The sequence below is a fragment of the Megalobrama amblycephala genome, linkage group LG1 (genome assembly GCF_018812025.1).
Source record: "Megalobrama amblycephala isolate DHTTF-2021 linkage group LG1, ASM1881202v1, whole genome shotgun sequence".
Taxonomy (NCBI): Eukaryota; Metazoa; Chordata; class Actinopteri; order Cypriniformes; family Xenocyprididae; genus Megalobrama; species Megalobrama amblycephala.
In genome coordinates, this window is record NC_063044.1 from 4,952,712 (window position 1) to 4,968,192 (window position 15,481).

General features: G+C 40.9%; 1 protein-coding gene across 1 annotated transcript in view; it reads left to right on the forward strand.

Moving 5' to 3' along the window:
* The first annotated feature begins 2,349 nt into the window (after positions 1–2,349).
* The window catches only part of LOC125258941, a 47,022-nt gene continuing 33,890 nt past the window's right edge, over positions 2,350–15,481 (forward strand). The window contains exon 1 of the mRNA XM_048176228.1: positions 2,350–2,787. Within this exon, the coding sequence (XP_048032185.1) occupies positions 2,369–2,787 (419 nt within the window). The 5' untranslated portion in view covers positions 2,350–2,368. The remainder of the gene's footprint in view (positions 2,788–15,481) is intronic.

The window sequence follows — 15,481 nt, forward strand, 5'->3', positions numbered from 1 at the left end:
TTATTCACTTTAATTATGAACCTGTAGTTCTCTGGGAGGTATGAAAAAAAAAAAAAAATTATCGATTATCTAATAGTGAACCTCATGCAATAAGCACTATTACTTACTAATTTGTGAATTAGAGTTTATTGTTAGTTAATAGTATTTACTAGAGTGGTAATAGTGTGTTACTCGTTACACAGTATTTTTAAGTGTTACCAGTGTGTAGAGTAGTCACATGCTCAGTCCAACTTAGAGACTTTGTTGTTAGATTTAGCAACATTTAAGACTTCTTTAACGACTTTTTTAGTTTTTTCAAAATGTGCATATCGACAAATTTAGCAACTTTTTGGTCAAACCTGATCTATGTTCAGAGATTCTCTATCATTGCCCCATGAGGGTCTTGTTTTCCCAGCGCAGGCACACCTCTCTCTGTGTCTGTTCTGTTCAGTGAGAGTCAGAGAGGAGCAGCACTTTCAGTTACGGCTTTGAGCTTTGTTAGAAAAAAGGGGAAAGGCATTGTGTTGCTTCTAACTTCCTCTCAGAGTGATCACTCAGATGTTCTGGACTTGTCCTGCTCTGCATGTCTCTTTTCTGGGAGTCTGTTTTTAACTCACTTTTAGCTAACATGTCTGTTACTATCGATTCTTCTCCACTAGTCGACTTGTTTGGAGTCCTGCCTCCTGAATTCACGTTGCCGTCTCATTTTGTTGAGTTGGTTGCTTATCTCACACTACTAGCTGGAAGGGTCCTCACACTCACACTCAAACTTAGTGGATCAAAGAAGCCCTTGTTAAATTGTAAGAAGCTTAACACTGCCTTCGTGTTTTCATGGTTACATTATCAAGAATTTGGTTACTGTTTTTAGAGCTTGTTAAATCTCAGCGGCTGGATGCAGTCTCCATTGACTGATTGATTGTCTACTGCACAATTTTTGTTTTTCCCAACTGAACGCTTGTCTTGTCTTGTCATGTTAGTAGCACACTGTCACGGTTCATGAATCCGCTGTCTCATTCTGGTGTCTGTGTGTTCTGTAGTGTGTCACCTGATTGTTGGTGTGGGCGTCGCCGCTGATTATCTGATCAGCGGCAGCTGTTTGCAATTACACCTGCCTATATAACGCCTTGTCTTTCGTCTCATGTTTGTCAGATCGTTGTTTGGAGTCCTGGTGTTGTTGTCTCGTGTTTGCTCGTGTTGTTTGTTCCTTGGACTGGATTTCTCGTCATTGTTTCCTGTTTCCTGTTTCCCCGTTTGGATTGTTCTCTGGATTTCACCCACGGATTACACGGCACTGTTTCACGGACGCACTTCACCAGTCACCATTCATCTGGACTCTCATCGCCCATCGAGGTCCCTGCGTCACCACTCTCCTGCTGTGTTCGTTGTGTTATCTGTGACTGACCATCTGTGTGTGAAGCTCTTAATAAAAGAGATTAACTTGCTATTGCATCCGTCATTATTTACGTGACAGAACAATCTGACCAACTATGGATGCAGCAAGCTCAGCAGCTTTGACGGAGTTCATCAACCACAGCATTTCCCGCATGGACCAACAGCAGGAGAGTATCTCTTCCACCGGACGCGCTGTTCAAGCGCTGGTGACGCAGGTGTCTGAGCTCTCCCAGCAATTTCAACAGCTTCGAGCTCCCACTGCGCCACCCCCACCGCCGATTCCCCCCACGCCGCTGGAGCGGTGGGATCAGCCAGAACCACGCCTTCCTGTTCCTCAAACTTATGCCAGTGAGCCGAACTTTTGTAGAGCGTTCTTGAACAAGTGTTCCTTGCATTTCTCGTTGCAGCCACGCACCTTCGAGAGGGAGGAATCCAGTCCAAGGAACAAACAACACGAGCAAACACGAGACAACAACACCAGGACTCCAAACAACGATCTGACAAACATGAGACGAAAGACAAGGCGTTATATAGGCAGGTGTAATTGCAAACAGCTGCCGCTGATCAGATAATCAGCGGCGACGCCCACACCAACAATCAGGTGACACACTACAGAACACACAGACACCAGAATGAGACAGCGGATTCATGAACCGTGACACACACATTATTTACTACTCGTATAACTTTATTTATACGGTTCTGTTATAATATATTGTATACTAAACCTGTGTGGTGTTTTTTTTGTTGATGTGGATTTTTTATGTTTGTTTTTGTTGATTGTTTGTCTCTCTGTTTTGATGAAAATTAAGTAAATAAATCTTAAAAAAAAAACTAACATTATATGTGAATATATAAATATGTCATTAGATGCTCTCCTATAAAAATGTTATGTTATTATCAGAAACATTGTTTCTGTGTGCTGTATGTTTTCACAAATGAATTAGCTGTTTGGTTTTCTATATTTTTCAGGTTTTGGTCTGGTGTTGATGAAGAAATGAAGATTGCAGTAAAACTCCTGCTGAATCTCAGTGTTGCTGCAGTTGAAAATGACACAGTTACAGGAACAAGATTCTCTACATTGCTGTCATCTGTGTGCAGTTACAAAACCTTCCCTTTTGATCAAGAGTGGGATGATAATGACAATGTTTATCAGAGTGATTTCCTGCTAGATCTTTACTCACATGTGAAGAACTATGAGACTCAAACAGGCAGGAGTTTCCTTCCAGCATTACAGTCAGTTTTCCAGTCACCTGATGTCTGGATCATAGATCTCTCACAGAGAAAGACCTCCATCCTCCTGGAAGTGCTGAAACTCCAAACAGAGAAGAAACCAGTAGATCTGAGAGGATGTTCAGAGGAAGAGAGTGAAATGAAGAGTTTCCTTCAGTGTCTGCCCTACATCTCACAGCTGAGGTACCTGAAACTTTGGATATTAACTTACATACTTCTTGATTAGTATCACTCCACTGTATCTGAATCGGTTTATTGGGAAAAAAAAAACTTTTTTTATAATGATCAGAGTTTTAAATTGATCTTTATGCTTTCATTAGATGTTATAAAATGTTTATAACAAAGAAAGCTGAAAATTGCATTCTAGCACAGATAAAGAGTTTCTGAGTTTTTGTCTTTGTCAGAGTTCTGGGATAATATATGCCCTACATCTCACAGCTGAGGTACCTGAACTTTCATGCCTTTGACTGTTGATTTAATCCTCAGAGACCCAAGCATTGATATTCATGATGTATTATTTTTTCACCATTAAACATGTTTCTAGGAAGCCATTGATGCTAAAAATGATTTTGTTCACTTATCTTTTGATTGTGGTTTTGCTAATTTTGCTAATTGAAAAAAAAAAAAGCAAAACACAATTCAAAGCACGCATGTACAGCACGTGAAAAATAGTATATTACAGCCAGTATGTATTAATTTATAAAAAGTTAAGAAATTGGACTATTTCAGTCAGGACCACTTAAGTAAAAAATGACCATAGACAAACTTTTTTAGTCAATTTTTATTGAAATATTTTGCTGAAGTTACATTTGGCAGGATGGCTCTGTTCTAAATTCCCTGTGCTTTTCATGAGCTTCCTGAAAAGCTAAGACAGGGAACAGCAGCAGCTTCTGGGGACAACCTCCCATTTTTTAACTGAGAGAGCAGCAAAAAATCCCCCTATTGAGAACAGAGCATGCATCAATGACAACAGAATGACACTTATTAAGTTAAACACAAGTTTAAGGAGGAGCTGGGGGAGGAGGTGGGTTGCAAGCAGCATGCAGTGGAAGCAGGCAGACAGACGGAAGCTGCGTTTAAGTAATGAGCCCTATTTAAGAGTTGCCAATTGAGTCCATAGGAATCGAATCGGCTGATATGGGTGGGGTTGGAATTTGCCAATCAGCTGATAGCAAAGCTTGACTACGAGGCCTGCCTGAACTATCGCAGAATACTTGATTTCAGTCAGGACCACTTAAGTCAAAAAATTACCATAGAAAAACTTTTTAGTCAATTTTTATTTTCATAAGCAGCTGAAGACCATCGCCCCATGGCCTTCAATGTAAAGACAGGAGTAGAGGAAGCTGCAGTTGTAGCAGCACTTAGCACAGTGAATGGGATAAGCCACACACACAAGGAATACACTTATTCTCCACCAATAAGTTGGTGTGTGGTGGGCGTTCTGGTGCAATATGGCAATATGGCCATTGCATCATCCAGGTAGATGCTGTACATTGGTGGTGGTTGAGGAGATTCCCCTTTCCATATGTAAAGTGCTTTGAGTATCGATAAAAGCACTATATAAATGTAACAAATTATGGAATGAAGGAGCTTCCAGGCGAAAAGTCTGTATTCCACTCGTTTAATGGCAGGTACACAGGAACGCACTCCTCTCATACATGAGAGGTTGACTCTTTCTTACAGTTACAATTAAAAATAAAGCAAAATTATAACAAAATGGGAGAGCACATTTATCATCTACCATGGTTCTCATCACACAGTCACGTAGTTCTTCTACGTCATCACCGCATAGCATGCGTTGAGTGAAGTGATCATTCTCTTAAAGGGCACAACGCACCATAATGTGATGCATGTAAACACATAGTTTTGGCTGTTACAGATTCCACACCAGAAAGAAAAAGGCTGTCCCCAGCCGTACACAACATAAGGACAACATTTAAATCCAGCCCCATACATGGGAACTTGGAAATCCATCAACCCATATTATGTTTCACATACGGCATATGTTTCACATAAGGCAATAACTGGCATACATGTCAGTACAAGCTACACATTACAGTACGCTCTTCAAAGACACATCACATAGAAAACAAAAGCTTGTGTAACCAACCATACGTGTAAAATAACAATTTTCTTTTTGTTTTTCAACAGGATAACATGAAAACACTTGAACTTAGACCATACTTTACAGGTCCTATTCATATGCCAGAAAAGAACATCTCAGTAGTAACATTTAAACACATAAGACAGTCCTTTAAACACATTACTACTTCAGGTCCAATCAGTCAGTATGATTCTCGTTAGTCCATTTCTTATCTGACCACCCTGAGGTGATTCTAGGGACCAATCTAGGTCTGAGATTGAAGTGATGGCCCTGTAGGTCAATGTCAAAGTCAGGAAGTTGTGTATGTTGTGTAGATTTGTTAACGTTAGTGTCAGTGATGTGAGAACAACAACTTGTGTCATCCCTGGTCACGTCATGAGCATTGTCAGTGAAGTCTTTAGAATTAACAACAGCCTCATTAGGTGGAGAAACGCATGGGTCTTGAGGTTTATCCCCACTCATCTGTGGCCCTAGCTGACAGTCCTCCCACGCCTCATAGGGTGTTTCAGTCTCATACTGATGCACACTTTGCACACGGCTGCTCACAAGTTCCAAATGTGGAAAGGCTGCATATTCACCACATGAAAGACTCCAGCATCCTCTCCAGAGTCTAACTTTGCAAGTCTATAGTTTACACCAGACAAAACTTCAGTGACACGGTATGGGCCAGAGTATAGGGGTGCCAGTTTAGCTGTAAAATTGGCCAGAGCATCTGATTTAGGGTGGGGTTTCACTCTGACAAGGTCACCAATGGCATAAGAAACAGAGCGGCATCTTTTGTCATAGTGCAGCTTCCGTCTCTCATGACTAGTGTCCAGGGCTGCCCTTGCGTGATCATCCGCTTCTCGCAGTGACAACCTTAAGTGCTCAGAGTAGGGGACTTCAGGCTCCTCTATCCCTCTATCCCCCAGTAGGGGACTTCAGGCTTCTCTATCCATGTCACTCAGACAGGCTGAGTGACCAGGTCCAATGAAGTTTCCAACTCTCTCTCATACAACATCATGGATGGGGTTTGACCCGTGCTCTCATGTGGCGCTGTTCTTAGTGCAAAGCAGATTTGTGGGATATATCGGTCCCAGGTGGTGTGTTTATCATCCACATATCAGAGTCAGGTTCACCCTTCTGTGGCATTAGTCTGTGGGTGATATGCAGTTGTGAGGTGATGTTCAGTACCCAGGGCAGAGAGCACCCGTTCAAATAGGTCACTGACAAAAGGGGAACCCCTGTCTGAAATGAGGTAAGTGGGGGCCCCGTGACGGGAAAACTTTTCACTTAGCAGTTTGAGCTGAGACTTGAGCTGTAGCTTCTCTCACCGCCACGATCTCAACCCACTTTGAAAAATAATCGACAAATACTAAGATGTAAGCATTTCCACTGGAGGTACGTGGTAGAGGGCCAACGAAATCAACACCAACATACTCCCAAGGTTTCTGGGGCCGTATTGGGACCATTAGACAAGCAGGCTTTCTTTGACTTAGTTTTGTCAGTTGGCAAACTGTGCAAGAGATTACATATTTCTTCACCTCAGATGCCATTTTAGGCCAAAAAAACCTAAGTTTTAGTCAGGCCAAGGTCTTGGTTATCCCCAGGTGATAGTGATCGACTTGAGTGATCATGGTACTATCTTAGCAAGGTACTTCTGAGAGACGCAGGAGCATACAGCTTTAAAGATTTCAAGGGGTGGATGCCGCAAGCAGCCTTGGGATCTTGGAAGTACAACAGGCCATCCTGAATGGAACACTGAGAGCAATCATCAATTTCACTGTCCTGTTGGAATGCAGCCTCCATTTTACGGAGTAGATCACCTGTGATCGGATCAACAAGCTATAATTGTCTGACATGAGAGCGATCCGTAAGAGTCACTGAAGGTAGTGTACGGAGATCAAGACCACCAATCACAGCATAGTCAGGAAGGAGGTCCATTGGCGACTCATTGTCTGTTAGGGGATTTCTTGACAAAGGGCACTTTGTTTCGAGATCCAGGCTTGTGGACAATGTTAAAATCGAAGTCCTGAAGGCGGAGAGACTACCGAGCAAGGTGGCCTGTAGGGTTGGGACAGGACATCAACCACTTCAGCCCACTGTGGTCAGTGAATATAGTGACATGGAGACCCTCCATGTACGGCCGAATGTGCTCAAGGGCCCAGATGATGGCCAGACACTCTTTCTCGGGCATGGAATAAGGCTTCTCCGATTTATGCAGGGCCCGACTAGTGTATGCCACAGCTACATCTCTGCCATGCTGATCTCTCTGCATCGACGCAGCTAAAAGCCCTATTTCGCAGGAATCGCAATGAATAAAGAGAGGGAGAGTAAAGTCAGGAAAGCTTAGTACAGGTGCCGAAGTTAATTTTCCTTTCAAAAGGTCCATGGCATCCTGGCAGGCACTGTCCCAGACAAAAGGAACATAATTTTTTGTCAGCGCGAAGAGTGGTTCAGCATGGCGGGCGTAGTCCTGTATAAATCGGTGATAATAGCCTGTTAGGCCCAGGAACTGCCTCACTTGCTTCACATTGACATTGGGGTTTTAAAGTCTGTGACGACTTTTATTTTGTCATGTTCCGGCAGGATGCCACTTGGACAAACGTGGTACCTCAAGAAGCTAAGCTCACTACGACAAAACTGGCATTTGGCGAGTTTAATGGTCAAACCAGCAGACTTGAGCCTTGAAAGTACTTCCCTGAGGTCATCGAGATGTTGCTTGAAAGTGGGCGAAGCCACAACGATGTCATCCAGATAGAATGCACAGGACCTATTGATGAGACCTGCCAAGATACTGTTCATAAGTCTTTGAAAGTTCGCTGGTGCATTGCACAGACCAAATGGAAGCACACAAAACTGAAACAGCCCACAATGTGAGACAAAAGCGTCTTTGGTCTTAAGTCCTCTGCCATGGAGACTTGCCAGTCTCCTTGAGCAAGGTCGATTGTGGTCAGGAATTTTCCCCGGGAAAGGAAGTCAAGGGACTCATCGACTCTTGGTAATGGATAAGAGTCCTTTACGGTGAGCTGGTTTAGCTCACGATAGTCCACACAAAATCGTGGATCTCCACATGGTTTCTGAACTATCACATTGGGGGCAGCCCGTGGCTGGTTCATTGATGCCTTGGTTTAACATTTTCCCTATTCCCTATTTCAATTGCTTTTTAGTTCGGGAGACTTGATAAGGGGGAAGGTGGACTGGCTTGGCATTCAACGTGTCTATGGAGTGCTCTATTAGCGATGTGCGACCCAGGTGACCGTCGAAAAGGTCAGAAAAACTGTCAAGTAGCCCAGTTAGCTGCTCCTTTTCAGCATTACTCAGACATGCTTCCTCAGACATACAACTTTTTCTTGAAGTGCCGAAGATGGGACTTCCATACACAACAAACTGCCTTCCGACTCTTGCACTTCTCTCCCTTCCATCTCCTCCATGACTAAAGGATCATTGCCTATGACAACAGTTCTGGATGGGATGAACAGGAATGGTAAAGGAAGCACACAACATGAAGTCCATTCCCAAGACCAAGGTGGAGGGTAGGCATGGGACAACAGCAAAACGGTAATAAAAATGCTGTCCCATAAAGCCAAAAGTCAACCATGTAAGCCCTAAGGGTTGGCATGACCAACCGTCTGGTAGTTGGATTGGAGGAGCAGTCCATGGTTTAACATTAGCCTTTATTTTGGCTTGATTTTGAATGATGTCTGCTTGCACTGCAGAAAGTGATGCGCCAGTGTCAAGTGTAGCATCCAATACCTGGCCATGCAAGTTAATCTTGACTCTAAATGGAGTGTTCCAAAAGGATGGTGAAGTGGGATCTTCCACATGATGAAGAACAGGTGGTTCTGGAACAGCAGCATTAGTTGGTTGAGGCAAATTCATCTTCTGGAGGGAGGATTGCCTCTGTGAATCATCCTCCCCCCCTTGAAGTTTCCCTTCTGCCTGGCAAATGGATTTCTTTCCACTCCATTACTGCTTTCAGGTTTGTTTGTATCCCTGACATCAATAGTAGGCCCCAAATGTGCATCAGAGGACAGAGGACTGAGTTGCAATCTGGCCATGTACGAGAAGTAAAGCCAGGCCGTGAGCACCTGTAACAGTAGGTTTCTTTGCTAAGTTTAGCCTTACTCTGCACTGAAGATGGGAAACAGTTACTTGGTCCAAGAACCACATGGAGCTTGTGAGCCCTCAGAAGAAGATCTCTGACAGAGGAAACAGAAGTTCCATTGAGTGCAACTCTGTACTTTTCAAGAGCATGTTTAGAAATAAGGTTGATTTGTTCTTGCTCTGGTCGGAGAGTTTTCAGCTTCCTGAACTCACTTAACATGTGGGCCACAAAAGTAGGGAAGGGCTCTTCAGGGCTTTGTATATGGTCCAAGATACCTCTCATTATTTGTTCCTGGCTGTCAGAAGGAAGAAAGACTTTCCTGAAGAAATCACAGAATTGGGCCCATGTAACAACATGTGTATCAAGGATGGTGAACCATTTCTTTGGTTCCTTTGCCAAAAACCGTGGCAGCTCAAGAAGAATTTGGGCATCGGTCAAGTCAAGGGATGCTCTGTAAACATTGACCGATTGGAGCCAATCCTCAGGGCTTACATGTCCATCTCCCGCAAACACAGGTGACTCAAGCCTTCACTTGTACAGTACAGATGCAAGGATTACTCACTCAGATTAGTATTACTCACATCAGCAGAATTGGCCTGTGGTGAGCAAGTCACGTTTCTAAGGGAAACATTATCAGTGGTCATACCTTGTAATGGCACCTGGTCTGGTGGAACACAGCTGTATGGCGTCGAGCTGGCCATAGGAGGTAGCTGTGTATGTGGTGCTGCAGGGATGTCATCACCAGGGGGTCCAAAGCATCTTAGGATGCTTTGCTGCAACTTGAGAGAATCACTGAGGCACAGTTACAGCACTGATACTTCAGCTTGTAGAATTTCAACCTCCAGACTCACAGCAGCATGCTGTGATAACTTCTGTCTCTGTCTGGGAGCAGAATCTGCTCCCAGTCAGGTCACTCTTAAAGTCTGGGTGAGAATCCATCACAGTAAATGTGCATTAACATAGACAGCAGTATAGCAATTTAAAAAAAAAAAAAAATTCTGAATGTAACCAGAAATGTATAAAATGCTAATAACATCAATAAAATATTTAGCAAAATTCAATAATCTCACATCAACAACCCAAAACTTTGAATTTGTAATGGTATTAAAACCACACACCTTTTCACTCTCTTTGTGAGCTTATTATTATTATTATTTTCTCAATAGTCCCAGAGCAAGAGAACACATTAAATTGAATTTAAATTGAATAAAATGTTCTTGCAGACCATGTAAATGTGTCCAGATAGTAGAAATTACCCTTCAGTTCAACATATGCAAGTTCAGTTCATGATAGGAAAAAAAAACAGGATAAAGAAAATTGTTCTAACAGGTGTATCGTTAATTCAAAGTACTTGAAATACAGTTCAGATGCAAAAAAGAAAAAAGAAAAAGAAATACACGAATTGTCTTCGCTGTCCGCTTGAGTACACATAGAGTCAAGTTCAAAGCAAACACACAAAAAGTCTGTGTTGGAATATCCAAAAGAGTCTACAAACAAAATGTCACCAGTCCACGCTTGAAATACAGGTAGAAAAGTTAGTAGTTGGAATGCTACCGAAAAAAAAAAAAAAAAAAACTATTTAATAATTCTCCGTTCACGATAGAAAAAAAAAACGCCATCGATGACTTGCAATCAATATCAAAATGTCCGATGAAGCACAAAGAATAAAGGTTTAAGATTAATCCGTTGTCCTCGTCACATCAAAGAAAAATATTAGGTTGAATAATCCGCTCACACAGCAATACGTGCGGTCTTTGATCATGTGTGACCCAGAGTTAGCAAGCTAATCTCACCAGTCTCAGCAATGCAGGTTGAACACACTCACAATTCTCCTCAGCCTCATAATTTTTTTGGAGTTTTAATAAGTGCAGATTCCACGTAGATGACAGATCCAGCTTCAAGTTGTTCAGGTGCCAATTGTCACGCTTTGGCCCAGTTAAAGCTAGTTAAATCAATGGAAAGAGCTTGCAGGTGAAAAGTTTGTATTCCACCCGTTTAATGGCAGGTACACAGGAGGTTGACTACATGAGACACATGAGAGGTTGACTCTTTCTTAGCATTACAAATAAAAATAAAGCAAAATTATAACAAAATGGGAGAGCACATTTATCATCTACCGTGGTTCTCATCACACAGTCACGTAGTTCTTCTATGTCATCACCGCATAGCACGTGTTGAGTGAAGTGATCATTCTCTTAAAGGGCACAACGCACCATAATGTGATGCATGTAAACACATAGTTTTGGCTGTTACAAGGCGTAGATGGGAGGCAATCCAGGTCCTGGACATGAGCTTTCCCTCCTCCGTGGCAAATAATGTGTCCTGCTGACCAGCTTGTGGAGGGCTCCTCAGGTAGCCCAACATGGATGACAGAGGGATAAAAGCAGAGATTCAGAGATAAAAACGACTATTTCTTTGTTGTTCCTATTAGTTTTAGAGTGCTTTAGAAATATGGTGAAGTGGTGAGAATAAATTGATACATCAGAAATTGTCATGTGACAGATTAAAAGAATCTGTGCATGTGGAAAACTCGCCACATCTGAGAAAACCTTAGAAAGTTGTGAGCAATGCTCCCACGGACCCGCGGCACTCCGATGTCACCCGCCGATCGGTCCACGCTGCTCCGATGCATCTCGAACAAGCCTTTTATCAACAATGGTGAACGTTTCGCTACTATTGATGATCATGGCTTTGCAAACCTACATCGGCATCCAAACACGGCTTGCCATAATATGTATATAGGCGGAGATTACAGTCAAGCTGCTATTAGCTCGATTAGCTGCTATTTCAAAAATGCTGGTCACAAGTTTCTTGTTGGTCACGGTAACCCCGCCCCCAGCCCTTGATGCAAGCGGTTCTTACTTCTAGACCAGCAATGATTTGGTGCTACTTATGAACCACTTTTCCTGGTTCTGAGCTGGTGCTTTTGGTGTCGAAAGGCAAAGAACCGATTTGAAACTAGGCTCTGGCTCTGAACCAGCACTCAAACTGCCTTGGTGGAAAAGGGGTAAATAAGGCCCAAAGCAGCTGATCATTGACTTGAGGTTTCTCTCTTTAAAGGCCGTTAAGCAGGAAACGTATAGATGGATTTTCTAGTATGTTGATGGTGGATGGATCCAGGCAGCGCAGGTAGAATTGGATACCGGTGGCCATACTTTTGATGGTTGAAGGCATTACAGCTATGGAGAAGGTGGCACAGAAGAACTGAAGTGAGACCAAGCAGTCGTACATTTTTTGAATGTAGATTTGGCTAGACCACTACGCATGTAGTGAGCTGCAGAGTGCAAATAATATTGAAGGGTCATATCTAGTCTAGTATGGTTTGGCTGAAAGGGGGGCAGACCAGGCTGATGGCGCTACCTCTAGACACAGGAGGCGACAGAATGTAGGCATGTCAAGCAACGGGAGACACGCAACAAAAGTTCAGAAATTTCAGCTTTATACAAATGAGAAGCGAATACCGAGTGACAACCAATAGGAGTGAAGGCTCTCTGGGCACAAGAACTTTCAAACTGTCAACTCAATGCAAACAAACAAATGTGTTCTTTGACAAAGATTGGTTTAGTCACTCAGTATGTACTTTAAATAATGTTTAAATGGTGTAATATTTATGATTTTACTATGTACTTGCCCATTTCATTGTGTCTGTTGTCCTCTTGCCAAGAGAGCCCACCCACACTCTCTTCTGATTGGCTGTGGTTTTTTTATTGATTTATCACTTCTCATTGTCATGTCGCGTCTAGTGTGGAGTCAAATTGCTCGTCGCTAGAATCTTATCGCATCGCGTCTGGTTAGGACATGGTGTAACACCAGCCTGAAACACATATATGTATATATGGGTAAATGAAAATTTCAGCCCCTTGGTAAAAGGCGTTGAAAGTTGAGCAAGTGCCCTGGTTAAATGTCTATACATAAAAAAGCCAATCACCAGACATCTCTCATGTCCACTTTGCTTTGTCACAGTAATTTTCCGTAAATGGCTTGCTGCTGATACGTAGCACTACTGTTATATGCTTAGATTTTACTCCTACATCTATGCAAAACTGTAAACACCCTTCTTAAAACAAACAAGGCTAGTTTGATGATTCATAGATTAAAAGAAAAGTGTTAGACATGAATGCGAAGCCCGGTTCCAGAATCCAGAATTTTCCCCAAATTTAGTGAGGGTGCTCTATACTATTTAGCAAGCAACAGCTTCTGAAACTATAGTTTTAACGTGCCAAGTTCAACGGCTCATAAAAAAAAGAATTCTAGAGTAAAAAATGCTGAAAGAGTGGATTTCGTTAGAGGAGTAGCTCTACTATAATGTGCTAATGTCCACTTTAACGCACCCTGCTGAGAAATAGCACCGTGAAATGGGCAGAACATGCAGTAGGCGGCTGTGTGTGCACTATGTGCAAAGTTCAATGGTTTATAAAAAAGGAATTTTACAGTAAGAAATGCTGATAATTTGGATTTCAATATAGAAGTAGCTCTACTATAACGTGGTAATGTCCTCTTTAATGCACCCTCTGGGTCGGAGCATAAACAGCGCTGCGAAATTGGCAGAAATATAGGCGGCTCAGTGCATTGTGTCATGTTCAAGGGTTAAAAAAAAGAAAATTCCATAGTAAAAAGTGCTTAAAATTTGTATTTTAACGCACCCTCAGTGGCGGCCGAGAAATAGCATCGCGAAATGGGCAGAAAATGTAACTGGCGGCTCTATGAGCATTGTGTAGCTAATGTGTCAATTAAGTTCAACGGTTCATAAAAAAAAAAAAAAAAATTCTACAGTTAAAAATGTGGAGAATATGTATTTCGTTAGAGGAGTAGCTTAACTATAAGGGGTAATGTCCACTTTAACGCACCCTCTGTGGTGGCCGAGAAATAGCATGGCAAAAATGGATGATGGTGCAATAGGTGGCTCTGTATGTATTGTCCCATTTAAAATTTTAATGGTCAAATAAAAAAAAATATCATTACAGTAAAATGTTCCAAAATTTCATTTTGCACTAGATCAATACACACTCTAATAATCCACATAGTCGGATTTAACGCACCCTTAAATGTGACGGAGAAATCCTGAATTTCTCCATTAATTTCCAACAGTGCTCATTGTGAATAGCCATGCACGTAGTGTGCTTAAGGAAACATTACGTTATTTTATTTTTTTTATGTTTTTTTTTTATTATTATTCAGTTGATTCATTAATGCATTCCAAGGATGGCGTGCAATAATTAAAGAATGATGTAATTGTATTTTATATACCTTTGTAATTTTACAGTAATTTTCACTGATATTTAGTGTATTAGTGTATTTAGTGTGTTTAGACACAATAGTAACAGGGTCCCTAAAAAGTGTGAATAAGATAAAAACCACTAGGTCCCTTAAGTTGAGCTGATGACATGTTAAATAAACAAAGAATACTGTAATTATAATTTATGTGCCTTTATATTTTTGCATTCTATTTTCGCTGATATATCAGTGTTATTAGCATTTCAAATCAGTTTATTTCCTTCAATTATGAAAATAGACACAAAAAGCAACACAATCCCTTAAAAAAAGCATGAAAATGAGAAAAACCGCGGTCCCTAAGTTGAGCGTGAATAAGAAGCTAAAAACCCAGAAACGTCGTGTCTTTTAAGGTGGACAGTGTTGTGTAATATTCGGTTCCTGTGAAAAACAGTGAAAAACAGTTCCAGTGAGTGGAGTGTACGTGAATATTCATGAAATTTCCCCGGTTGTGGGCGTGGCCTTGAGACAATGCGCAGACGATTGGAACTGAAAATATTAGTGCTCAAATCGCAACTCACTTAATGGATTATTTCAAAACAACAATGCCTGATACAAACTTCTATGTATCTGTGCCCTTATAAAATGTATATAAGCTAGCCTGGTGTGAGTATTTGTGTAATTCTTAATTTATTTTATAGCCGGTGTTTCCCAGCCTCCACAGCTACGTCAGTAAGGCTCAAACTTCCTTTATCAACACCAAACTACACATTTTTCCTGTTTTCTCACATTATACTCGATATTATGTAAAATTGTAATTAAAGTAACACAATTGCACATTTACTTGTATCGGTCACGATTTTTATTTATTTGTTTATTTATTTATTTTTTAAACTTTCACAAAGCAACATCAAAATCTTTCCACACCTATTTGGAAATCACTCTACAAGTACTAATCGATTATAATAGATTAAAGGTATAGTCCATCTAAAAATGTCAAAAATTTTGTCATCATTTACTTACCTGTTTGAAAACAGTATGTTTACTTTTCTTCTGTGAAGAAGATATTCTGAAGAACATTGAACAGAATTTTTATTTTTAATGAACTATCCCTTTAACATGGACCCTCAGAGTACATCCTGTTTTCATTAACAAAAAGAGTAAAAGAGTAAAATAGAGAAATAACTACTACTAATAAATATTATATTACTAAATATTTCTTATACACACATACACTTTATATGTAAGAGTAAAATAGAGAAATAACTACTACTACTAAAATAGAGAAATAACTAACTAATAACTACTAGAAATAACTATATGTAAGAGTAAAATAGAGAAATAACTACTACTAATAAATATTATATTACTAAATATTTCTTATACACACATACACTTTATATATATATATATATATATATATATATATATATATATATATATATATATATATATATATATATATAAAGCATACA